We start from the raw sequence: 24,787 nt of genomic DNA, 5'->3' as shown, positions 1-24,787 counted from the left end.
GCATTGCAACAAAACAATATTATCGATTTGCAACATGATTGTTTGGATAATTAAATTGTTTATGTTTCGTGCACTCGTGAACACATGCACCCTTCCCAAGATTATGTGAAGTACTGCAATTATTTTGATAAATTACTTAAGTTTCATGTGGGAACTTAGGGTAAAATTCGACATATCCATCTTGTGACATCTTGCAAGTTGGGGACTAGGAAGAAGCTTAAAACTTGGAAATAGTCTTTTTGGAAAGAATTAAAAATCTGGAAAATTTGGTTATGGAAAAATAATGAATTTTTGGCCAACTTTGAACAGTTATAACTCCTAGTTCAGGATGATCTAGGTGTGGTTCCAGTTATGGTTGCAAATTTCGTGGATTGGTGTTTCCAACGCCATCAAGTTTGCTCGTTTCTGAGTTCATATGAGCGAGTTATGCCCTTTGAAAGTTGGCCAGTTGGCAGGGGATCCGTCCGGAAATTGTAAGGGTATTTTGGTCTTTTCCCTAGCCTTGTCTTTGGATATATATTAAGGTGTAAGACTGATTTTTGATCAGTTTTTCCCTTTTTAAAAAGAGTAAGAGTTAGGGTTCTTGAGAGAAAAGGAGAGAAAGGAGAAGAAGAAGCAAACTTCGTAAAGATCGTCATGGTTTTCTTCGGGGGTGATCCCTATTAAGGTATGTGAGTTCATAGTGTTGGGTTGGTTCTTTCCTCCACACGCCAAGCTCGTTTAATTTCGAGAAAATATTGATTATGTTTGATTGAAGTTGTTGGTTGGAATTGTTGAAGTTGTAGTTGTGTTGTGTTGTGTTGTAGTTCTTGTTGGTTGGTGTATGTTTCCGGTGGTGTTTTTGAGTTGAATCTAGTGTATGTTAAGGGTTTTGATGATCCTAAGTGTTTGGGGGATAAAGCTTTGAAGTTTAGAAGGTTTAGAGTTGGAGAAAAGGAGGAGAAAAGTTGAGTTTTCGGGGAAAAGGGTTGGGGCGTCGCGCAAGCCAGCGCGCCCCAAAAGGGACTCTGAGGTCCAGCCCTTGGGGCGCCGCCCCAACCAGACCCCTCTAAAGTTTGAGGTCTGGCGCTCGCGCCAAGTCTTCCCATTCCTTCCCCACTTTCTCATGCATGTTCCTAGGTATTGTACCTATGTTCCCTAGTTGTTTCCAACACCCCAAGGAGCGTTTAAACGTCAAGAACTCGTCCATAACACGTGATCAAACACCTTGAATTCATGATTCCAATTCAAGGAGAGTTAGTTTCCAAGTCAAGTGAAGTTAAGAGTTGAGTTAGAAGTTAAAGAAGTGAGTCAAGGTAAGTCTTTAAAGTTGTTCAAGAGTCTTTATTGAATGTTTTAACTTCATTTTAAGGCTCAAGTTTCAAGTCAAGTAAAGAGTAAAGAGTCAAGAGTTTCAAGTTAAGTCAAGAGTTTAAAGTTGAGTTCATTTCTCAAAAGTTATTAGGGAACTATGTATTCCCAAAGAAGTTTCCAAATGTTTTTACATTTGAGTAAGAAAGGAACTATGATTCCAAAAGAGCCTTTGGGCTAGTTTTCAAGAAAAAGGAACATTGTTTCCAAGTGAGCCTTCGGGCAAAGTTTTGAGTAATTATCTCAAATAAAGAAAGATGTGTTTAAAACACTTATGAGCTAAGTATTTTTGGGAGTAGTCTTGAGCACCGAATTGGAGACACGAGTTCATATTAACTCAACTCTCCATAAGAACCATGCGCCAACATGGGAGTTAACGGGTCATACTTTTTAGATGAATCCGTAAGATTAAGCTAGTGGATCCACTTAGTAAAGTTAGCTTTCTATATCACGGCAAGGTATAGGACGGTCCTTGGGCAACGTGAGGTAAAACGTTGTATCACCACTAGGGCTCATAGTGGTGATTGTCGGTTAAAGAATCTCCCACTAAAGTTATATTACTTTTATATAAGTAAAGTTGAGTTTGTTATCATTTTATCCTTAACGAACTGAGTTGTTTACACTATTTTACAAGCTTTATATATTGCATTTGTCTTATTGCTTTATATATTGAGTTCAGTTATTCATGAGTTGAACAGAGCCAAGGTAAGAGTTCTTTTGTACTAAGGTAAGAGTTCTTTTGTACTCTTTCCAAGCTTAAGTTGTGGTTTAGCTTTCCAGCTCGCATACTCGTACATTCAATGTACTGATGCCAGTTGGCCTGCATCTTATTATAATGCAGACACAGGTACCCAGGGACAGCATCTGGTTCGCCGTTGATCCAGTTGAGTACTTCAGAGTCAGTGGTGAGCCTCTTTGCATTCCGGAGGACTTGATTATTTGGTTCTCTTAGTTTTGTTTTATTAAGATGTTGTGGGGTCTGTCCCAACATCCATCTCAGTATTATAGAGGCTTCATAGACAGTCAATCAGTTGGTTTTGAGTCTTTCATCTGTCACGCCCTGAGCTACCCCCGAGACGCGGACACGGGACCTAGGACCACAAGTGATCCTAAGCTAACCCTGCTGGCATGATCATGAACATACTAAATATAATCTGAATAATAGAAACTGTGCGGAAGCTAAATCATAAATAAGATGAAAAGATGGGGACTACCCATATACTATAACTGAGATATATGATAACTGATGAGTTTAATACAAAGAAGATATTAACTCAATACTAAGCTGAATCTAACTATGTCTGAAATAAGCCTCTAAACTGACTAGAAATGTTGGGACATGCCCCAACTAGATCTACCAAAACTGAAACTAAAGACTACAAACGATAAAGATAAACATGTCACTAGTCCTCGAAGAATGAGGACTCACCACTGATGCTGCTGAACTGAAGATCGAGAACCGATCTAAACATGATCTGGATGCTGAGAACCTGAACCTACATCACGAGAAGATGTAGCGCACGTATGCGTCAGTACTTGAAAGGTACTGAGCATGCAGGATAGAGTAAAGCTGAAATAACATATAACTGAACAAAGCAATAAAGCAATGAAATAATCTGAACATGATATAGATACTGAAATACTGAATACTGAGCTAACTGATGCAATGACCAAATTTATAACATGCTGAGACTGAATACTGACTGTACTGAAATATGGTCAATGCAAAAGAGTCTGACTGAACTGCGGGAGCTACTAATAACCGACATAAAACCACATGAGCTAAATGTGGAGTCCGATGTATATGCCCCATCGAGAGGACCCAATATACCCTGCCAGAGGTATAGAGACATGCTGGCGTGATCACTAAACTGATGTTGCCCACAGAGGGGACTTACACCTACGTGGCTCGTAGTTCTGGGACTATATGGGTACGCTGAAACCCTAGTCCAACTCGGTATTATGCTACTCCCAATAGATTAAGTGGTTAACACATTATGACTGAATTTCTGTAAATACTGGATAGCTCGAAACTGAACATGCAAACTGAGAATGCAACAATTAATCTGATAATGAGGCATGTATAACTGAATATATTATGACTGAAATACTGAATAACTTAAAATACTGACATGTAGATACTCATACTTGGAAACTCTTTTTTAGAAAACAATACTCTGATCATTGATGACTTGGGAAGTCATACTGCATAATGATGACCTACTCAATTGTCATACTAATCATGTATTAGAAGCTCTTTCTCAAAACTCATCTTAACTTTCTCAAAAACTCCGTTTAAAACTCAAGTGTTGTCTTAAAGAAAAGCTTCTCATGATTTATAACTCAAAATAGGGTTTATGCTGAAATATACTGATAATGTGGCATAAAACTGGAGCATGTATATCTGAATAACTGAAATATCTGACCTAACATGTGTAATTCAAGAACTAATGAAATACATAGCTAGGGTTTTGAAATTTATGTAAGAAACTGAGCAATAACATGATAATCTGATTTGGAACATTTAAATAACTAATTCATGATGATCTGTTGAGATTCTAGAAACCCTAGGTCTGTTCATAATCATGGAATCAAGAATCTGACTGAATTCTAGGGACCTAATGGGCGAAAGGAACCCACTAGTGAAATCCCACATACCTGGTGTAGAATTCCACGGAGAAATCTTTCGATTTCGGGGCTGGAACTGAAGAAACCTCGCTGCGTTCTTGAACTAGGGTTCTTGACCTTTTTCTCCTCTCTTGCTTCTAATTTTCTAAGTTAGATTAATGAATTGACTTGGATAAGTTCTAGTTATGTTTCTAGGCTTAAACTAATTAAAATCTCATGATTTAGGGTCTAAACGACGTATCTTAGGGGTTAAACGAAATAGGAAAAGACCAAAAGACCCCTGAATTAACTGCTGTCGGAGTGACTGACGGAATGGACCTACGGGCCGTAGGTCAATCTACGATCCGTAGATTGCGTCCGTAAGTCAAGCCTGCTCGACAGGCCTTCACTAAAACGAGCATAACTTTTTACTCGGAGGTCGGACTTTAGCAAACTCGGTGGCGTTGGAAAGATAATTCATCTACGGTCCGTAGATTGCGTCCGTAAGTCAAGCCTGCTCGACAGGCCTTCACTAAAACGAGCATAACTTTTTACTCGGAGGTCGGACTTTAGCAAACTCGGTGGCGTTGGAAAGATAATTCATCTACGGTCCGTAGATTGCGTCCGTAAGTCAAGCCTGCTCGACATGCCTTCACTAAAACGAGCATAACTTTTTACTCGGAGGTCAGAATTTAGCAAACTCGATGGCGTTGGAAAGATAATTCAATTATCTATCTAACCATAAGTCATGAGACATACAATTCATTTTGTACTAAAATTTATGACCATCTGAAGTTGACCCATCAAAATTTTCAGCTAACTGGCTGCTAACCTTCGATCTACGGTTAGACCTACGGACCGTGGATCGAACGACGGTCCGTGCTGGTCAACCATAGTTTGGGACTAAAGCTGGGCTTTTGGGGCATCGATCCACGGACACGAACTACGGTCTGTGACCTGACCTACGGACCGTAAGTCCGGCCGTGGGTCAACACTTAGCCAAATTTTCTGACTGAGTTCTGGGAAAGTTTTCTGCCACGAACCACGGACCTGCAGGACGGACCGTGAGTCCACCTACGGTCCGTGAATGGTGTCCGTGAGTGCCACCTGTAACACTAGAAATCTGAAATCTCTATTTTTGGATACGGGGTGTTACATCATCTATGTATATATGTAAATATTCTATTTTGGGACTCGAGTTGCCTTTTTAGCCAAATTTTTATCAGTTAGGTTGTTTTATAACCTTGCATTGCATTGAGTTATGTTGTTGAGTTAAGTTTCCGCTGAGTTAAGAAAGCCAGGCCAAGGGTTCGCTTGGGGGCCAGCAATGGTCTTCGAGTGCCGGCCACGTCCAGGGTATAGGCTCAGGGCGTGACACATCTCCAATTTTTTCTTTGTTTGGATCTTTTGCATTACTTTTACAAACAACGGTCACAATTTTTCACAATATTTTATGGCGTTTTTTTTTAAGAAAAAAATAATTTCTTTGATTCGTAAAATGTGTTTCCTTAAATAATGATACTATTGTAATCAGTCTTCAAATATAAAAATTTATATACTATCTTGATGATAATGTGGATAATATTCCTTTTCTTTTAATGCAAAGGATAAGTTCATCTTTTAACTCTCCGTAATTAATCTATATGTGAGCATTGCTAAGTCGTTAGTATATGTGAAATAGGAGAGTTACTTCCACATTAATGGTTCACATTTATCTCAAGTTTCTTAACTGTAACATCCGGCAATGTGAAATAATTGAAGAGGCTTAGAATTGGAAATTTTCATTTTTGGAAAGGATTTAAAAATCTGGAAATTTTTTGGCTAAGTATGGAAAAGGTGAGTTTTTGGCCAACTTTGATCAGTCGTAACTGCTAGCTCATGATGAGTTAGAAGTATTTCCAGTTATGGTTGCATAGCCCTCGGAACGATCTTTCCAACGCCGCCGAGTTTGCTCAATTCCGAGTTCGTATGAGCGAGTTAGGGCCTTTGAAAGTTGGGCAGTTGACAAGGAAATCCGTCCGGGAATCATTAAGGGCATTTTAGTCTTTTCCCTAGCCAATTCTTTTGGGATTATATTGTTGTATAGGGCTGATCTTTGGATCATTTTGTTCCATTCTAAGAGAGTGAAGGCTAGGGCTTGAGAGTGAAGAAGAGAGGAAGAAGAGAAGAAGAGGAGAAGAAGAAGAGGAAAATCGAGGAGATCATCGTGGATTTTCGTCGGGGGTGATCCCTATCAAGGTATGTGAGCTTTTAGTGGTGGGTGATCCTTTCCCCCACACACCTAACCCCTTTTATTCATTAAGAAAGGATTGGCTTTGTTGTTAAAGTTGTGAGTTGTCGTGGTTGAAGTTGTTAAAGTTGTTAGTTGTTGTTGTTGAAATTATAGTTGGTATTGTTGTTGACTGAAATGTTGAGATTCTTGATGATTTGGGACTTGTTTCCGGTTGGGGTTTTGAGTTGTATTCTATTGAATGTTGAGGGATATTATGTTTCTAAGTGATTGGGGCTGGAACCCTGGAGGTTAGAGGATTTAGAGTTGGAGACGTGAAGGAGAAAGTCGGGCAGCTTGCGAGGAGCACGTCCGCGTCGCGGACTTGTTCCCTCTGTGAACAAAATCTTCTCCGCGTCGCGGACAGGACGCGGACTCCACTGTTTTCAGAATTTATGATCAATTATTTTCTTAAGGTTGGCTGTCCCAAATCATTCCTTAACATCATGAGGTCCTTCCAGGTACCAAATCAAGTCCTTGAATCCATAATTCAATTCAAGAAAGTTAGGATCAAGTCAAGTGAAGTTAGAATGTCAAGTGGAGTTAGAGCCAAGCTTAGAAGTTAAGCAAGTCAAAGCAAGTCCTTAAAGCTTTTCAAGAGTCGTTATTGAACGTCTTAACGTCGTTTCAAGTCTCAAGTTGAGTTAAGAGTATCAAGTCTCAAGTTGAGTTAAGAGTTTCAAGTCAAGTCAAAATTAAAGAGTTTAAGTAAAGTAAGGAGTAAAGAGTCGAGTCCATTTCTCCAAAGTTATTAGGGAACTATGTACTTCCCAAAGAAGTTCTAAATGTTTTTACATTTAAGTAAGAAAGGAGCCATGTTTTCCAAAAGAGCCTTTGGGCTAAGTTTTGAGTAATCGTCTCAATCAAAGAAAGAAGTTATTTTAAAAGCATGAGCCAAAGTATTTTTGGGAGTAGTATTGAGCACCGAATTGGGGACACGAGTTCATATTAACTCGACTCTCTATAAGAACCATGCGCCAACATGGGACTTGACGTATCATTCTTTTTAGATGATCACGTAAGATTAAGCTAGTGGATCCACTAAGCAAAAGTAAGGTCCTATATCGATGGCAAGGTATAGGATGGTCCTTTGGCAACGTGAGGTAAAACGTTGTATCATCACTAAGGCTCGTAGTGGTGGTTGTCGGTTAAAGAACCTCCCACAAAAGCTGTATTATGTTTATAAAAGAAAAGTTTAGTTTGTTATCATTTTATCCTTAACGATCTAAGTTGTTTACATTCTTTTACAAGCTTTATATGTATGGCTCGTGTCTTATTGCTTTACTTTGAGTCCAGTTACGTATATGAGTCGTTCAGAGTCAAGGTAAGTGATCTCTTGTTCTCCTTTCAAGCTTAAGTTGTGGTTCAGCTTTTCCAGCTCACATATTCGTACATTCCATGTACTGATGCCAGTTGGCCTGCATCGTCTTATGATGCAGATACAGGTACCCCGGATCAGCATCCTGCACGTCATTGATCCAGCTGAGCACTACAGAGTCTGTGGTGAGCCTCCTTGCATTCCGGAGGACTCAATTATTTTGTGTACTTAGTTTTGTTCTATTAGGATGTTGCGGGGTCTGTCCCCACATCCATCTCAGTATATTAGAGGCTTCAATAGACAGTCAGACAGTCAGTTAGTTTTTAGTCTCTCATCCATGTATATATATATATATATATGTAAATATTCTATTTTGAGGCTCTAGTTGCCCTTTGGGCCATATTTTTATTAGTTAAGTTGTTTATGTCTTTGCATGACGTTGAGTTATTCTGTTGAGTTAGGTTTCCGCTGAGTTAAGAAAGCCAGGTCAAGGGTTCGCCTGGGGCCAGCAATGGTCTCCAGGTGCCGGTCCCGCCCAGGGTGTAGGCTCGGGGCGTGACATTAACTTCATAAGAAGATATTCAGAAGACTTGAAGTTACTTTTGTATTATGACAAATTTGTCATTGAAGTAAGAGTAATGCTTCATTACATTGATTATATGTTAGTTTCTTACATTCTTCTGATGGATGAAAACGTAAATAATTTTCCTATTTAAGGATATCATTTGGGAGCTAAACATAGAGAACAAAACCAAGTCCTTTCTTTCATTTACTATCTCCTTCAACAATTTCTTTATTGGCTTAAACCATCATTCTTCCTATTGCGGATTTCTGGGCAATTGTTTTTGTGCAACTCCAAACTTCCAGCCACGAGTGCACGTGTTTGAGAGTGACTGTGGAACCTTGGGGAGCGATCGGCTAAAACAATTTACATCAGAGTCGGGCTAAAATCGCTTTCACGGCAGTGGCTTGCCACGACACAGTGTTTGTAATAAGTTGTATACTATTTTGCAATTCCAATCCAATATCAATATTGTAGTACTTTTCCCAACAGATAATTATTGTTCTTTTTTTCCTTTCAAAACTCTTGAGATAGTTATCACTAGCAAAATTTGCAATATATAAGTAATTAAAATTACTCATCTTGTGTTTTGTTCTAAGATCTCATGTGTTCAAAATTAATAATCCCTTGCCATATATAAATCTTTTTAGTTACTAATGTTATCTCAAATTTTTTGTATGAACCTTCTATCTTAAGGACCAATATTGTTATTATCCTTCGTTATTTTATATAATTTAACAATGGAAAAAATGATAATAATATCACGTATGTTTACCTTGTAAAATCAAACTATGCAAGAATATCTAATATTTTTCATTATACGTAACATCTCGCAATTTGAAATAGTTAGGAAGAAGCTAAGAATTGGAAATAGTCATTTTTGGAAAGAATTGAAAATCTAGAAATTTGTTTAGGTTAGGAAAAGTGAGTTTTTGGTCAACTTCAAAGATCCATAACTCCTAGCTCAGGATGATTTAGGTGTACTTCGAGATATGGTTGGAAAGCTTCTGGAATGAACTTTCCAACGCCGCCGAGTTTGCACGATTTCGAGTTCGTATGGGTAAGTTATTCCCTTTGGAAGTTGGGCTGTTGAATTAAGGAAAGTCCAAATCCGGATTTTTTGAAGGGTAGTTTGGTCTTTTCCTTACCCTTTTATTTTAATTCATTTTTGGTAATAACTTAGGGGTCTAAACTGAACTTAGTCAGCTTACTCTTTTGGAAAAAGAGTTAGGGTTTTGAGAGAAGAGAAAAGAAGAGGAGAAAGGAGAAGAACGTTCAAGAATCGTTAAGATCGTCAAGTTTGGCTTGTGGATTTCGTCGAGGGTGATTTCTACAGGGTATGTGAGATCACATAGCGTTGGGTTAATTCGCCCACGTGCCAATCATGATTTATTTCAGCGAATTTAAGTTCTTGAAAGCTTAGAAATTGAGTTCATGAATGGGTTTGTTGAAGTTTCGTTGAATTCGTTGAGGAGTTGTTTGATCCTAATCTGTGATTTTAGGTTCGATTTTGAGTAGAATCTGATGTACTTTGAACATTTAATCGATTCTAAGTGTTGGGTAAAAGAACCCACGGAGTTTAGAGGGTTTACAACCGAAAAACAAAGAAGAGATTTCGTTGGACGAAATTCGACATCAGTGGCGAGTCGCAGAGCTGGTTCCCAGTTTTGGGAATTTTCATTTCTCGTCGCGGAGCCGTCACGGAGTCTTCTGCCTCAAAAGTCATTTTTGAACCTAAAAATTAAATATGTCTCCGTGTTGCGGAGCCACCCTCAGATATTGATTTTTGGTCTATTTCTCATGTTTAGCTATCTAAATTCATTCCTAAACATCATGAGATCTTTCCTATCACAATTCACGATCCTTGAATCCATAATTCAATTTAAGGATCAGTTAGGAGTCAAGTCAAAAGAAGTCAAGAGTTAAGTTAAAGAGAAGTTCATAACGTTTCTTTTTTTAAAAGTCTTTTACAAACGTTTTAACTTTGTTTTAAGACTTAAGTTTTGAGTTGAGTAAAGAGTAAAGCTTGAAGTTCATTTCTTCAAAAGTATATGGGGACTATGTATTCCCAAAGGGTTTTAAATGTTTTCATATTTAAACAAGAAAGGAAAAACTTGATTTCCAAAGAGTCTTTGAGCTAGTTTTCATAAAAGAGTAAATGCTTTAATAATTAAGCAAAAGGGGAAACTTTGATTTCCAAGAAGTATGTTTTAAACATAAAGAGCTAGTATCATATTTTGGGAATAGTATTGAGCACCGATATGGGGACGAGCATGAGTTCAGATAACTCACGTCTCCATAAACCATGTAGCCATCATGGGTAGAAAAGGGTCATACTTTTTAGATGAATCCTTTTCGCATAGACTAGTGGATCCACTTAGAAATTTAGGTCCTATACCCCTGGCAGGGTATATGATGCGTTGGCAGTGTGAGGGAGATCGATGTATCATCACAATAGCTCTTATGTGATGGTTGTCGGTTGGAGAAACTCCACAACAGTACTTTGTATTTTTATATACATCAACTTATTTGTATTTTTACATACATCTCAGAGTTATTTATACATTTTCATACACACAGAGTTGACATCATGTTTTAAACAACTTTTTTTTATATTGCACTTGTTTTAAACTACTTTATATTGAAATGAGTTCAGTTATGTTGAGTTGAGCCAGGTAAGTTCTTCAGTTCCTTTCAGATTCTTTTCAAGCCTATGTTGTGTTTATCATTCCAACTCGCATACTTTTACATTAAATGTACTGATGCCAGTTGACCTGCATCGTATTATGATGCAGACGCATGTAACTAGGATCGACATCCAGAGTATCGTTGATCCAGTGAGCAGTTCAGAGTTTATTGGTGAGCCTCTTTGCATTCCGGAGGATCCCTTTTGTTAACTTTCAGTATTAGATAGTTCATTAGGATGTCGTGGGCCTGTCCCGACATCTATCTCAGTTGTTTTAGAGGCTTCATAGATAGTCAGTCAGATGTTAGTTCATTCGTCATCATTTTGTTATTGACTTATGTTCAGATTTGAGTTGCCATTTTGGCTAAGTTAAATGTTTATTTTCAAAACATTATGAGTTCAGTTTGAGATAGTTAAGTTGTTTAGCATTTGAATTCCTTTCTTATTGCATATAGTCTTCCGTTGAGTAAGTAAGTCAGGCCAAGGGTTCGCTTGGGGCCAACAATGGTTCTCGAGTGCCAGTCCCGCCCAGGGTGTAGGCTCGGGGCGTGACATTATACCTCTCTCTCCTACAAAATCAGATCAAAGAAGACAAAAAATTGACTAATCGAAGAAACAAAAGATAAAGAAAAAGAAAATTAACATAAAATAATCATCGTACATGTCTCAAATAGATTTTTATAAGTGTGATTTTATGAAGTTATACATTTGTAATAAATTCAACTCTTAATTAATCTAGTAATGTCTATAACTTCTAACCTTTCATGTTCATAACCTTCAAATTTTTTTAATATACAAATTTATAACTTCATAAAATTACACTTATAAAAACATATTTGAGACATATAATTATTACCCCGTAAATCAATAAGATTGAATTTAGTTTTTTCCTTCTTACTTACTTTCAGGGTTCGGTTTGATTTTTTTCCCAAGTTATATTAAGTGACTTTTTTAATTATAAAATAGAGTTGTATAACTATTTGAAATTATTATCATTAATTGAGTGACATTTATGTTACAAAACAAACTGGACTGACTTTTTATTATAAAATAAAATAAAATATTTTTTGAGGATATCTTTATTTTACAAAAACGAAGTTTATAAAAATATTTGAGAGACTATATATAAACTTAACTATATATATATAAAAATACATATACTAGGGCTCAAGTTAGGGTATCAAAAAATGTTTATCAGCGATGTATATTGATAATAATACTCAAGGTAGTGATTTCCTTCGTTTTTATTTTTTTTGGATCGTTACTTGTACTTGTTTTTTTTCTTTCTTTTGTCAATGATTTTACACTATTACTACAACTACTAGATATTCGTAGAATTGCATTGGGAATGTAGGGTTTGAAATCGTTTGTGTTTATTTTTTCTGTGTGCTTTGTGGGTTATTACATTAGAGCGGGGTTTACACGAACCCGAAGGTAGCAAGTGTGTGTTTTGGTTTGGTTGGGACAAGTTATATTGTTAGGATGTCAGGATCCCAATTAGAATTAGAATCTGATGGTAAAATGCAATTTCAAAAGTAAATCAACTCAATTTTTTTGGACAATTTTCTCGAATTGATATAAACTGGAAAAATGGATTTCTACTACAATGAAATTGAAAACTAATTAAATCTAAGATAGCTAGAATGAGTTGATATCCATGGTTGATCTCGAATGTGCAGAGAGAAAAAGAAGAAAAGATCGGAATTAGAAAAGAAGAAAATAGAAAGGAAGAGAGAGAAGAGAAACGAGGGAGGAATTGGTTTACCAGAAGTTCGTTGTTGTATTCTCTCTCCAGTTTATAACAACCTTCAGATAACGTGGCGGGATCTTGACCCGTGGAATTTAATCTTGATCGTTTATTTTTGAAGTAGTTACTCTACTTCCGCGATTCAGCTTCGAATTAAGTTATACTAAGTAAGATCATTATATATCCCGGATTAATTATCCTCTTATCCATGATTGTTATCCAATAAAAGTAACATTATAATCTCGATTAGTTTGATTAGTTATCCCGTACGAGGTTTTAGTGTAATTCTACTAGTTAGGTCTCTCCCAAGCTCTTAGGGTAAGAGAGGCAGGCACATCTTACTTATAGATAGACTCTTGGCTCAAAAGAAGTGTAAAAATTAATTGTAATAACAATATTATCCAACACAGGTGCACTTATGACGGGTAATTTTGTGTGGAGTTTCGTACTTTTATAATAGTATAGATTAAAAGATAGAACTATTAGTATATTTCCAAATATCCAATAAAAGTGGAAACTTACACAAGTACATTTGGACGGAAAGGTGTGGTGTAGTGGTCAATTAAGTGGTTGAGAACCATGAGGTCTCAGGTTCGAATCCCAAGGGAGACAAAAAAAATACTAGATGATTCTTCCCATCCTTAATAGGATCATAGCCTTAGTGGACAGAAGTGGGAGGTGCTCGGACACCATGGTCATCAAAAAAAAAATGTATTAATATGCTTGAAATATGTAACATGTCGCAAAATTTGCTTGAAATTTTAATGATGTAACCAATCAAGTTCTTTACACTCAACAGTTCAGATGGAAAATGCAAATGGAGTTGATTGGCACGAAGAGGTATACCAAAAGGTATGGTTTGCACTGGTACTTTTAATTTGCACAAGATTTTGAAAATTGTGAAAATTTGATATGTGGATTTTGATAAATTGGCTAGTTATAACATTATAAAGAAATAGTTGAATGTTTCGACATATTTCCTATGATTATAGAGTAATAGAAGAGGTTTACCGTACCAAGTGTTCAGCTAAATTCATGACCGTACCCCTCCACTCAAGGTGCTTTATGTATTCAATTTCTTGAGGAAATAGAAATCTGAGCATGTTAACAGGTAACTTGTTAGAAACGAGCATGAATCCTCACTGTCAGTGGTGCTTGTGTAAGCCTGTCTTGGTCCAATATTGTCAACGACAAAAAATTAGTTTCACATGCACTGGCATGACTTAGAAGTGGTGCATATTTGATAAACTTATTGATTACAGTAACCCGGCAACTAAAATCTTTAATTGCTAGTTTGGGGATAAACCTATTTGTGCAAGAAGTATATACCTAAATATATGGCTATATGAAGATGTTTTTTGTGAAAAGACATTCGTTCATCTGTATTAGTTGGTATACTTTTTCTGTTTTTTATTTTATTTCTTATAATAGAGAATTCAATGCTTCGTCTTCGAAAATCGTCTTTCTCTACTTACGCGACTTGGTTTACTAGCTAGTAATAAGTTGGAATACTTTGACTTCTCCAAGAATAAACATATAACACTAACATGCTCTGTATTCTCCATTCCGTCGTTTTTCACTTGTCAAGCCAACAAAGAACATTACAGCATAAGATTACTAAGAAGCATAGGTTTCCAACTAAACAAGAAAAATAATTAGGTGCTAAGTAACTTGGTAATCAACCTATGATTGTTACTAGCTTTCCTAGATCCTTTCAATAAGTCTAATTTTTCTATAACTTCTTTCTTAATCTGTACTAACATTATATCAGTATTCACCGATGATCCTCTAAAAATCTTCGAGTTCCTTGCTTTCCATGTATGATAGATCACCGCTCCCCGAATAGCTGTGATGAAACTGCTTCCAGTTCTTCCTCTTTATGCCTTCCAGCACTTTCTGAACCTCACCCTTAGTTATGGTTAGTCCTACTCACTGTTGGATGCTATCTCTCAATGTCTCTATCCAAGATGTGTAACTAAGTTTCCAGAGATTGACTTTCTTTTGTAAGTAGTCTACCTTGTACAGCCAACCACACAATAAATCGATGCTTTGGCTATGAAAGTGCTGTCCAAATGAGTTATGCAATATTTAGTCTGCTCTGCTGCCCCAACATAGCATTAAAGCTCCCTGTAATAGAATATTTGGACTCACCAAACACCGCAAGGCTGCTGTTGGTATTGGAAAAAGATTAATGCTTTGAAGGAGATGACCGAACTTTGATCTAGTGGTAAGAGTGTAATATTGGACGTATTGAATTAGGCGCATCTCACAAGAGTTTAGTATTTAAGTGGAGAAGGGTAGAGGATCAGACACGTTATCCACCGAGTTAAGAACTGTGCCCCTAAAAAACCCATGTTACCAGCACCTTCTCTGTAATGAACCTCCCTCTTTTACCAGAAAAGGCACTGTTCCAAGCAGAGATAGAGCACCAGCCCTGAAGTGTTCATATTTTATTAGTAACTCACATAGATCTCACGCACATTCAGCTGCTACGACACTCCAATTCAGCAGGAAGCGGCCCCCACCTTCCTCACAATCAACCTGTGGGAACCAAGTTCTATTAGTGGTCCTTCCAACCTATGTATATTCTGATTCCCCCTGGTTGGGCTAGTCTATGATCGCATTACGGAAGTTGTTTTCTTGATGTGAGTACCAAGAAGCTAAAGGAAGCAAAGATCAGTTACATGTTAATCAGTTGTAGTCTTCCTCTTCTACTTCACTTTTAACCTTATTATCTGGAAGGTTCTTTTGTGAAGATTCTCTAGTTTGTTCTCTACTGCATCGTATAGTTGATCTAATTATCACCTAACCACATGGGAATGCATTCTTGACATCTCCTCAATTGACTAATTGAAATTTGTAATGCAGATCAAGTCTATGAAGGAGAGGTATTTATCAGACCTCAATGATTTATACGAGAAAATTGCTTATAAAATGCAGCTGGTATGTCATCAACCCCCCTCCTAAGTGCTTCATCATAGTTCCAAATTTTGGTTGACTCCCTTGCAAGTTTCATCAAATGACACACCATCATTTGCATATTGCATTCCTAAGGTGTAATGCATATTGTATTCTATTGGTTACTGGAAACTCCTCAAACTGGGTACTGATGCAGAAAGCTCAAAACACTAAATTCTCATTTTTGCTTCTTTAATTTGGTTCCTTTCCTGTCAATTGTCATCTTGAGAAACAGTGCTCTCATAGTTGTAATGTGGCTAATTCCTTTTCATTTCTAGCATCTGCATCATTTGTTTGTGTTTAATTTTTCTGTTAGTTGGTTTTGCTTTTGGGGAAGGAATTAAGGCCTCCATTCTCCGGGCAAGGGCTTGATTTATCTTAATTTAAAAGCACTTGGATCAACATTCTTGCGAATTGTGTGAACCTTGCGAGCTATGTTATTTGTCTCTTTATGTCATTTCTTAAACTTTACTCCCTTTTTCGTTGCCATGGGAGGTACTTGAAGAATGAATTTCAAAAGTTTGCTAAGGAAAAGAAACAGGACTGTAACTAAACTGATTTTTTTTTTCTGATTTTATGCATGACTCTCTTCATCAGCGTCTTGAAAATGAGAAAATTGAAAAGCTCAAGATGTATAAGATAATGCTGGAATGCATTATGCTTTTTTTGCGGCTTAACAAGCAGGATATTCAACTTATTCACAAGGAAAAACTGGTCTCGGTTGAGAAGAACATAAGTAAGTTTCTTAGTTCCAATTTGGCACTCAGCAAGACTTCTTCTTCTCCACAGCAGGGGCAACTTCATCAGTCTTCCATGCAGCTTCAGCAACCACAATCTCTTGGTGGTCAAACTAATCCACCGATGCAGCCCGTACAGGGTTCTATGGAGGCAATGCAACAGAGTTATCTCACCAACTTGCAACATTATTCCTTGTCTGGCGTATCGACAATATCCAATTCTCAACAACACATGATAAATGTGGTAAAACCTGGTTCCAGATGGGATTTGGGACAGGGTAATTCGTTGAACTCACCGCAGCAGGTGGCTACTGGATCCTTACAACAGAATCCTGCTAACAGTCTTCAACATGATAACATAAGCTCATTCAGTACACAAGGTGGAATAAACCCTGTACAGGCAAACCTCGAATCCCTACAGCAAAACTCAAACTCGCTGCCTCATTTACTTCCTACACAGCACGAGCAGCAAATGTTGCAGAACCAACAATTAACACCCCTGTGCAACCAGCTACTGATGCAGCAACAACTTTTTCAAAGTCAGCAGTTAATGAAACATCAGCAAGCAATGAACTCACTGCAGCAGTTAATTCAACAGAATAATTTCACCAACTTGCACCATGATTCCTTGTCTGGCATATCGACAAATTCCAACTCTCAGCAAGACATGATAAATACAATACAGCCTGGTTCCAATTTGGATTTGGGACAGGGTAATTCTTTGAACTCAGTGCAACAGGTGTCTACTGGCTCTTTGCAACAGAATCATGTTAACCGTCGTCGACAAGTTAACATAAGCTCATTAAGTCCACAAAGTGGAACTAACCCAGTGCAGGCAAACCTCAGTTCCCTACAACAAAATTCAAACGTCCTGCAGCGAATGTCGCAGAGCCAGCAAATGTTGCAGAACCAGCAGCTACTTTTGCCAATACAGCAGTTAATGAAACTGCAGCAAATGGAAATGAAAACAGGAATTTTACAGAAACATCACTTAATGCAACAGCAGTCAGTTGGCCAGCGTGTTGGATCTCATCATCCACAAATGAAGTCAGGAATATCTTCACCTCAACTCCTTAAGGCACTATCTCCTCAGGTTACCCAACATCCTTCTCCGCAAATTGACCAACAAAATATGTTGGCATCTCTTTCCAAATCTGGGACGCCTCTCCAATCCGCAAGCTCACCATTTGTTGTCCCATCTCCTTTAACTCCCTTGGCTTCATCTCCAATGACGGGGGATTCTGAAAAAGTTAGTGCTGGCCTTGCATCACATAACACATCTGGAAATATAATGCATCAGCAAGCTACACTACCGATGGAGTTTGAACCCTACACCTCTACTGTGGAAGGTATAGAGATTTCACCAAGTGAGCTATGCTAACCCTTCAACCCCTATTTATATATAATAATGAAAACAATGGTGTAATTACAATTGCCACAACTAATTTGCTGAATATTAGCTAAAGAAACTGTTGCAGAAAAATGTATTAATATACCCTGAAATATCTAACATTCTCCCAAAATTTGCCTGAAATTTTAATGGTGTAAGTAATCAGGTTCTTTAATATTTGTTCTATCCTCAATTTTGTGTTATTTGTAGCACCTTTAGATTCTTCAGCTCAGACGGGAAACACAAACGGAGCTGACTGGCAGGAAGAGGTTTACCAAAAGGTATTGTTCGCAATGGTATTTATTTGTTCAAGATTTTGAAAACATAGGAAATTAGAGATGACTAGCTGGAAATTGAATTTTTTGGCAGTTGATTAGTGATGTGCATTTTGATAACCTAGCTGGTTATGACAGTATAAGAAATGGCTGAATGTTCTGAAATATTTTCTGTAATTCATGGTCGTCATACCCCTAACCCCTAGGTACTTTAAACAGGTAACTTGTAATTAATAGAGGCTGATAATATTCTCAATTGTTGGTCCAAAGGGCGGGTCACAGACGGATTTCTCGATTATTAAAAAAAAAAAAGAAGATAATATTCTCAATTGAAGAATACTATTACAATGACTACGCCTCAATCTCAAGCTAGTTGGAATCAACTATATGAATCCTCATTATCCGGTTTGATTAACTTGTAATTCATGGTGGTCTATGATCACATTATGGAATTTGTACTCTTTGATGTGAGCAGAAATGTGAACCAAGAAGCTAAAGGAAGAATTTTTTTTTTATATCATTCACATGTTAATCAACTATATAGCCTCTTGGCCACGCTTTGGAAGGCCAAAAGTGCTTATTTTTTAAAAAAAGTTCAGCCAAGTTTTTGGGAGAAAATAAGTCTTTTGGTAGAGTAACAAAAGTTGTTTTTTAGAAGCTAAAAAGGAAAGTTTTTCTCCAAAAGTACTTTTTTGAAAAGTACTTTTGAGACAATACACTTTAGAAGCACTTGTTAAAAGCTTGGGCAAACACTAATTGCTGCTCAAAAATGTTTTTAAAATTGATTAGTCATATACAGACGTCACCAAAACACTAATTTCTTGAAAAGCATTTTTTCAAATTAAGCATATTTTAGAAGCTTGACCAAACATGCTAGTAGTCTCTTTCTCTTATACTTCACTTTTAACCTTTTTATCTGGAAGGTTCTTTCATGAAGATTGTCTAGTTTGTTCTCTACTGCATCGTACAATTGATCTAATTATCACATATCCTCATGGGAGATGCAATCTTGACATTTGTGAATTTGACTTCATGAAATTTTGTAACACAGATCAAGTCTATGAGGGAGATGTATTTATCAGAGCTCAATGATCTATACTGGAAAACTGCTTCTGAAATGCAGCAGGTTTGTTTTTTAGCTAAATTTGCATTGATTCCAAGAGAACTTGAGTCCTTTGATATAATTATTATTGATATATCTTAAGTCTAACTCATCTTTTTTACTACCTTCAATCATCATAATGTCCCACCTATTGATGCCTTCGGACGTCTTTTTAGGATATGTCTGTACCATCTTAGATGAGAGAGCCATCTTAGACGACGATGTCTCATTTTAACCTTTTTGTGTAACTGTTAATTGTTATATAGACATGAATTTGATGTTAGAGTCTCTTTTCCATCACTGAAAGGGATCAAGTCCTTCCTAGTGTTTTGGGATTGGGATTGGGATTGAGCTTGATATATCTGAGTTGTGAAAAGCACTTACGCGAACATTTTGTCGAAACATAGAGTGATAGTTTTTTTTATTATTTTTTGGTGGAAGGAAAAACAAGTGTTCATTTTTAGTTTTTTTACTATGTTATTCATTTCTTTATGCCTTTTTCTGAAGTTCCCCTCCCTTTTTTCTTGGCCTGGAGGGGCACTTAAAGCATGACTATTAAAAATTTGCATTGGGCAAGAAACTGATTTCGTTCTGATTTTGAGCATGACTCTCTTCCTCAGCATCCTCAACATGAGAAAATTGAAAAACTCAAGATTTTCAAGATGACGTTGGAACGCATTGTGCTTTTCTTGCGGCTTAACAAGCGTGAGATTCAACTTTCTCACAAGGAAAAACTGTTTTCGCTTGAGAAGTACATAACTTTCTTTCTTAGTGGCAAAAGTCCACACAACCCTACTTCTTCTCCATTGCACGGGAAACTTCCTTAGCCTTCCATCCATACAAGTCAGGTATGCAATCCGAACTTGTTTGGATAATTCAATTGTTTTTCACCTTGTTGAAGTTGTTTTCCACTTGTATTAACATGCATCTACATTTTTTTATTTTTTTATTTTGGGGGGGGATTTATAACTCGGGACTTGTTATAATTTTCCCAGTATAAATCTCTTAAGCTATGAATGATCTCTCGTGTTACTTCTACTTTGTTCTAAGATCTTATGTGTTTAAATAGGAAAGTATGGAGGTCAAACATTTGAGTAGAAGGTTAGTGGGGAGTCTAGTGTTGTCGTAGTTCTAGTAGTATGATTTAGGTAGATCGTAGTTTTTTTCTCTCCTATGTGTATTAATATTTGTTGCTACACTTGTTTCTTACATTGCTACTTTGTTCTCTCTTTTTCTTTCTTACTTTCCTGCGTTGGTTACATATCTTTTGAGCCGAGGGTCTATTAGAAACAACCTGTCTACGATAAGGTTTGCATACATCCTACCCTCCCCTGATCCCACTTGTTGAATTACATGGCTATGTTGTTGTTGATCTCCTTGGTTTCGTTCTAAGGTTTTTTGTGTGTAAAGTTTACAATCTCTCGCAATTTACTCGTAAGTTACTAATCATATGTTGCACGTTATATTCTACGCAGGCACAAGATATATATGCACGTCAGCCGCCCATGTTGGATTTCAGTGGGCAAGATATTGCTTCTGAGTTTGATAGACTTCTGTGTTTGATTGATTAGATAGTAGTTATGATGGATTGTGTTATGTATGGAATGGTTTTGGTAGTTTTGGTATTGATAGATAGATTGGGTTGCAATTTTGATGGATTGAGTTTGGGTACTAAAGTTGACGAGCGTTGAGCGCACAAAGGGGTTATGTAAAGTACTCTTGAACCCATGTGGATTATTTAAAGTACTCGTGAATCAACTTATACATCCTTCCCTAGATTATTTAGAAAGCACCGCAATTATTCTGATAAATTAATTAAATTTTGTGGGAACCTGGGTTAAAATTTAAAATATCCATCTCTAATTTTTTCTAATGTTTGAATCTTGCATGGCCACGCTAGCAGGTACTACAAGCCCTCTGTCCCACGCATCTAACCAGCTCACGTGGTTCACCAGTTCCATCGAAAACTCTCATTTGTTGAAGCAGAGTATAGTGTGCTTTTGCAGGTAGTTAGTCGTTTTCTCTGTAGGAAAAGACAAAGGTCACGTTTCTCCTTGAAAAAATTTGTGGTCTCTCGTTTTAGTTTTTTTTTTTTTTCAATTTATTCGTAAAGTATGTTTCCTTAAATAATGATACGCTATTTTAATCGTTTTCAAATATAAAATTCGTTAAGAACAATTATAAGCTGATTTTTCTTTTGTGATAATACTAGTAATTGTAGTTTATTTTTCAGTCGTCGTTTTGGCAAAATTTTTTAGCATTAAACCTAACGATGTTGATGAAAGGTTAGGCATGGTTGAGGAACCATTTAGAGAAAATTGAGACTCATTTGAAAAGGGTGATTTTACTTTACCTTCACGCTTGGGTTGTCGTGTTTGCATTAAATTCCTGAGATAGTTTTAAAAATTCCGACACGATTTCATTGTTCTTTTCATGTTTTTGGGAGCTAGAAAACTCGATTTTGGGCAACGTTTTTTAGACGTTAATAGTTTATCTTATATCAATAATGAAATTTAGTTGCTGAATTGCACAATTCTAAGATTGTTTTGTTTAACCTCTATATATATTTTAGTCACAATGCAGTTTAGCCAAGTGTATAAGTTCTTCGATACATAAAATCAGTTAAAAGATAAACTATATATAAATGAAAATATACTATCACCTTATTCTTTATTTTCTTTTAGTTTTTATTAAATGTAGTTGATAAAACAGATGGCAATTCAATGATGAATGTTTCAAAATAATCTGTTTGACCTCTCAATATATCATGGAATATATATATTGCATGTGTGTATCATATCATATAGTATACGATGTTGTAAAATAAAATCAATCAATATTACTAAATTAAAGTTTTTTAGTAAATAATTATAACGGAAATAATATTAACAAGTGCTTTTAAATGATTAATATAGATTTTAATAGAGTTAATTGTTTTTTGAGATAAAAATTACGAGATATCATTGAAACATTTAAAAATGCATTCAAAAAATTTAAATATGGCGAAAAAGTAAAATTCTTAAGTAGTATTGTTTTTTACTTTACTCAATTTGGTAAACAAACTTAACCAACAAAACAGAAAAATATTATCAAGATTAAAAAATGGTCAGCAATAATTTTTCCTCTTGAGGTTATGACAGTAAATAATGGACACCATTTAAGTAAAATTATTCTCTTAGATATTAATATTTGAAATTGTGCATGACAAGAAGAACGATTGTCAGAGATATTTTAATATTTTATCCTTAAACGTTATATATCTTTTACAAGATATTATTATTCAATTAATATTTGTGTAAGACTATGATATAGATGTAATTTTACAAAAACAAAAAGTGAATGTCAATACTTTTATACGTAGAATGTTATAGAGAAAAATATATTACGTCAATAATTAGTTCTAAAGAAAATTATCCTTTATTTTGCCGCATACATATCATATAGATGTTGTCTTATGAGAGTATCTAGTATCTTATAGATGTTCTATCGCAATATAAAACATTAAACTTTTTCAATTAAAAAATTAAAAGATGAATAAAATCTAAAGTATTATTTATAGAATCTTTAATTTGATTTAAGATCATTTTATGATTAATCACAATTTTCTTATCATTTTTATATAGCTAGAAAAGAGTGTATCTTATGACAGAACATTTTGTTAGATCAAAATGAACACAAAATAACAAGTAATTCATACTTAAAAAAATCAAATTGATCAACGTAAATATAAAAAAGTAAAAATATGTGGATCAATTAATAGCCAATGAAGAAGGAAGGCGAAAATATATGTTCATGATATATTCACCCTAGTGTTTCATTTGATTGAAATCTCTTGCCACCAACACTTTACTTTCTCCTTTCATTTTTACTTAAATATCTGTTAAAAATTATTTATTATCATGGTTATTTTATCATATTATAAGTAAAAGTGAAAATCTATTTTTGAAACAGTAGACTTAACATCAAAACTATTAATTCAATGGATTGCGTTGATGCCTGATGTTTTATCAAAATTAGGAAGAAACTCCTTCATTTTATGTTTAAAGAATAAGAAATGGAAATATAAAGAAGAAATATCTTACCCCAAACATGTGCCTTTTTTGTATTTGTTTATTATTATTGTCTCTCCTACATCTTTATCTATTTATTTTATTAGAAAAAAATAATCAACAATGTGTGTATTTAAATTCTCTCTCGAATGAAAACACAAAAGAAATTATTCAAGAAATAAAATAAGAAAAATAAATTTAAAATTCCCGCTCAAAGTATATAGAAGATTTCTGTGTGAAACAAAGTTAATAGTTAATTGCATATTTCTTTGTTCTCTTCTTTTCTTCTTTAATAGAAAGTCAATACCTAAATTCCAATACTAAGAACTTCGGTGAAACATATCAATGGATTGGGGATAAATCATTTATGAAAATTTTTAAATGATCACGAATTGTCATAGAAAAGAGATCCCCAAGAATTTATAAGGAGTGAATGGTTGTGAATTATGATCGAAGAAAGATGAAGGTAGAAATTATTGTGACTATTCGTAGTAAATTAGTATTTTAATTAAAGAGTATTAATTTTCAAAATGATATAAATAATATTGATGTATGTATGTGAAGAAAATCGTTAGAGGAAAATATGAGTGTGAAATGATGAATGATTTGCTACAATTTGTTCACCAACTCTTTCTTATGTGGTACCTCAAATTTCGTTGGGTTCTGAACTTAATAAACTATTGCAAATAACAATTGAGATTTTTTAAGAAGAACAAGAGTATAAAACCTAAAAATTTTGTAGTTTAACAGTGAGAGGAACCCCCTCTATTTATAGCTAACAAATAGTAGTATGAATATGTTCTGATTGTGTCTTATTAGACAAGTCACAACCTTTCAAAATAGTATCTGCTCATTGGAAAAGACATAACCCTTTGAAAAAGTCACAACTCATCGAATAAGGCACAACCCTATGGTAAAGTCACAACCCTTTGAAAAAATCACAATCCTTTGGAAAAGTCACAACTCATCGAAAATGTCACAACCCGTCAAAAAAGTCACAATCCTTTGGAAAAGTCACAACTCATCGAAAAAGTCACAATCCATTAATGTGAAAAGGTATCAACTTTTAATATAACATAATTAAATAAATTGACTATTTTTAATTGGGGATATGATAGTAATTCGACATTAATGTTTGGGAGTTCATGCTTTTAAGCATAATTTTATGGAGATAAATATAGTAGTTGACCTGCTAATAAAGATTGACAACGAGGTTCCCCATCAAAAAAAAATTCTTGGAGACAATTAATTTGAAAATAGAATTGCAGTTTTCTCTGCTAAAATAATTACGAACTTTGTTATATATGTAAAATTTACTGTTATTCTACTTTTCGAAAAATTGCATCAAATTTAAATATCAAGTCATTGTTTATGTTACTAACTCAGTTATTGCACGAATTACATACACGACAATCACTTAATTTTATTACAATTTAATTTATGAATGTAGAGAGTTTCTTTAACTCCCAAACTAAGCATAATTTTATGAAAAAAACAAAGTAGTCGACCTGTTAATAAAAATTGTCAACGAACCTGATCAAAATATTAATCTTGTTAACTGCTTAGTTTCCTCTTTATCTGCATTAAATATAACTGAAGTAGACAAGCATGGAATTCTTTTTTATTGGGTTAGTTATATATATAACAAATAAAATTAACTACTGCTAATTGTTATATTAGTCTTCCTTTCAGTGACAGTATATAACATTTACTCAAGAAAATTAGATATTCTATTAA

At 35.4% G+C, this 24,787-nt stretch overlaps 2 protein-coding genes across 2 annotated transcripts; both read left to right on the top strand.

The window, feature by feature from the left end:
- Positions 1-11,988: 11,988 nt before the first annotated feature.
- On the top strand, positions 11,989-17,111 carry LOC125818969 (mediator of RNA polymerase II transcription subunit 15a-like; the record flags this gene model as incomplete). The annotated part of the gene is made up of 4 exons (XM_049498476.1): positions 11,989-12,017; positions 13,339-13,391; positions 15,408-15,482; positions 16,095-17,111. Coding segments are annotated over exons 1-4 (1,170 nt in total), but the record flags the coding sequence as incomplete, so codon positions are not given.
- Positions 17,112-17,114: 3 nt separating this feature from the next.
- On the top strand, positions 17,115-19,836 carry LOC125818668 (mediator of RNA polymerase II transcription subunit 15a-like). Its single transcript, XM_049498180.1, has 4 exons — positions 17,115-17,601; positions 17,835-17,905; positions 18,951-19,025; positions 19,622-19,836. The coding sequence occupies exons 1-4, from the start codon at positions 17,115-17,117 to the stop codon at positions 19,826-19,828; spliced, it is 840 nt and encodes a 279-aa protein (XP_049354137.1). The 3' UTR covers positions 19,829-19,836.
- Positions 19,837-24,787: the final 4,951 nt, after the last annotated feature.

Source organism: Solanum verrucosum, unplaced genomic scaffold (assembly GCF_900185275.1).
Source record: "Solanum verrucosum unplaced genomic scaffold, falcon-dt-bn FXZP01000252.1, whole genome shotgun sequence".
NCBI classification, from domain to species: Eukaryota; Viridiplantae; Streptophyta; class Magnoliopsida; order Solanales; family Solanaceae; genus Solanum; species Solanum verrucosum.
This window is presented reverse-complemented; position numbering and strand designations above follow the sequence as displayed.

Bases quoted from the DNA above. Each gene is read 5' to 3' on its own strand.
- LOC125818668 (XM_049498180.1), top strand. From the start codon at position 17,115: ATGTCGCAGAGCCAGCAAATGTTGCAGAACCAGCAGCTACTTTTGCCA. The intron at 17,602-17,834 runs GTGAGCTATGCT...TGTTATTTGTAG, and splicing joins AGGTATAGAGATTTCACCAA to CACCTTTAGATTCTTCAGCT. The intron at 17,906-18,950 runs GTATTGTTCGCA...TTTGTAACACAG, and splicing joins AGGAAGAGGTTTACCAAAAG to ATCAAGTCTATGAGGGAGAT.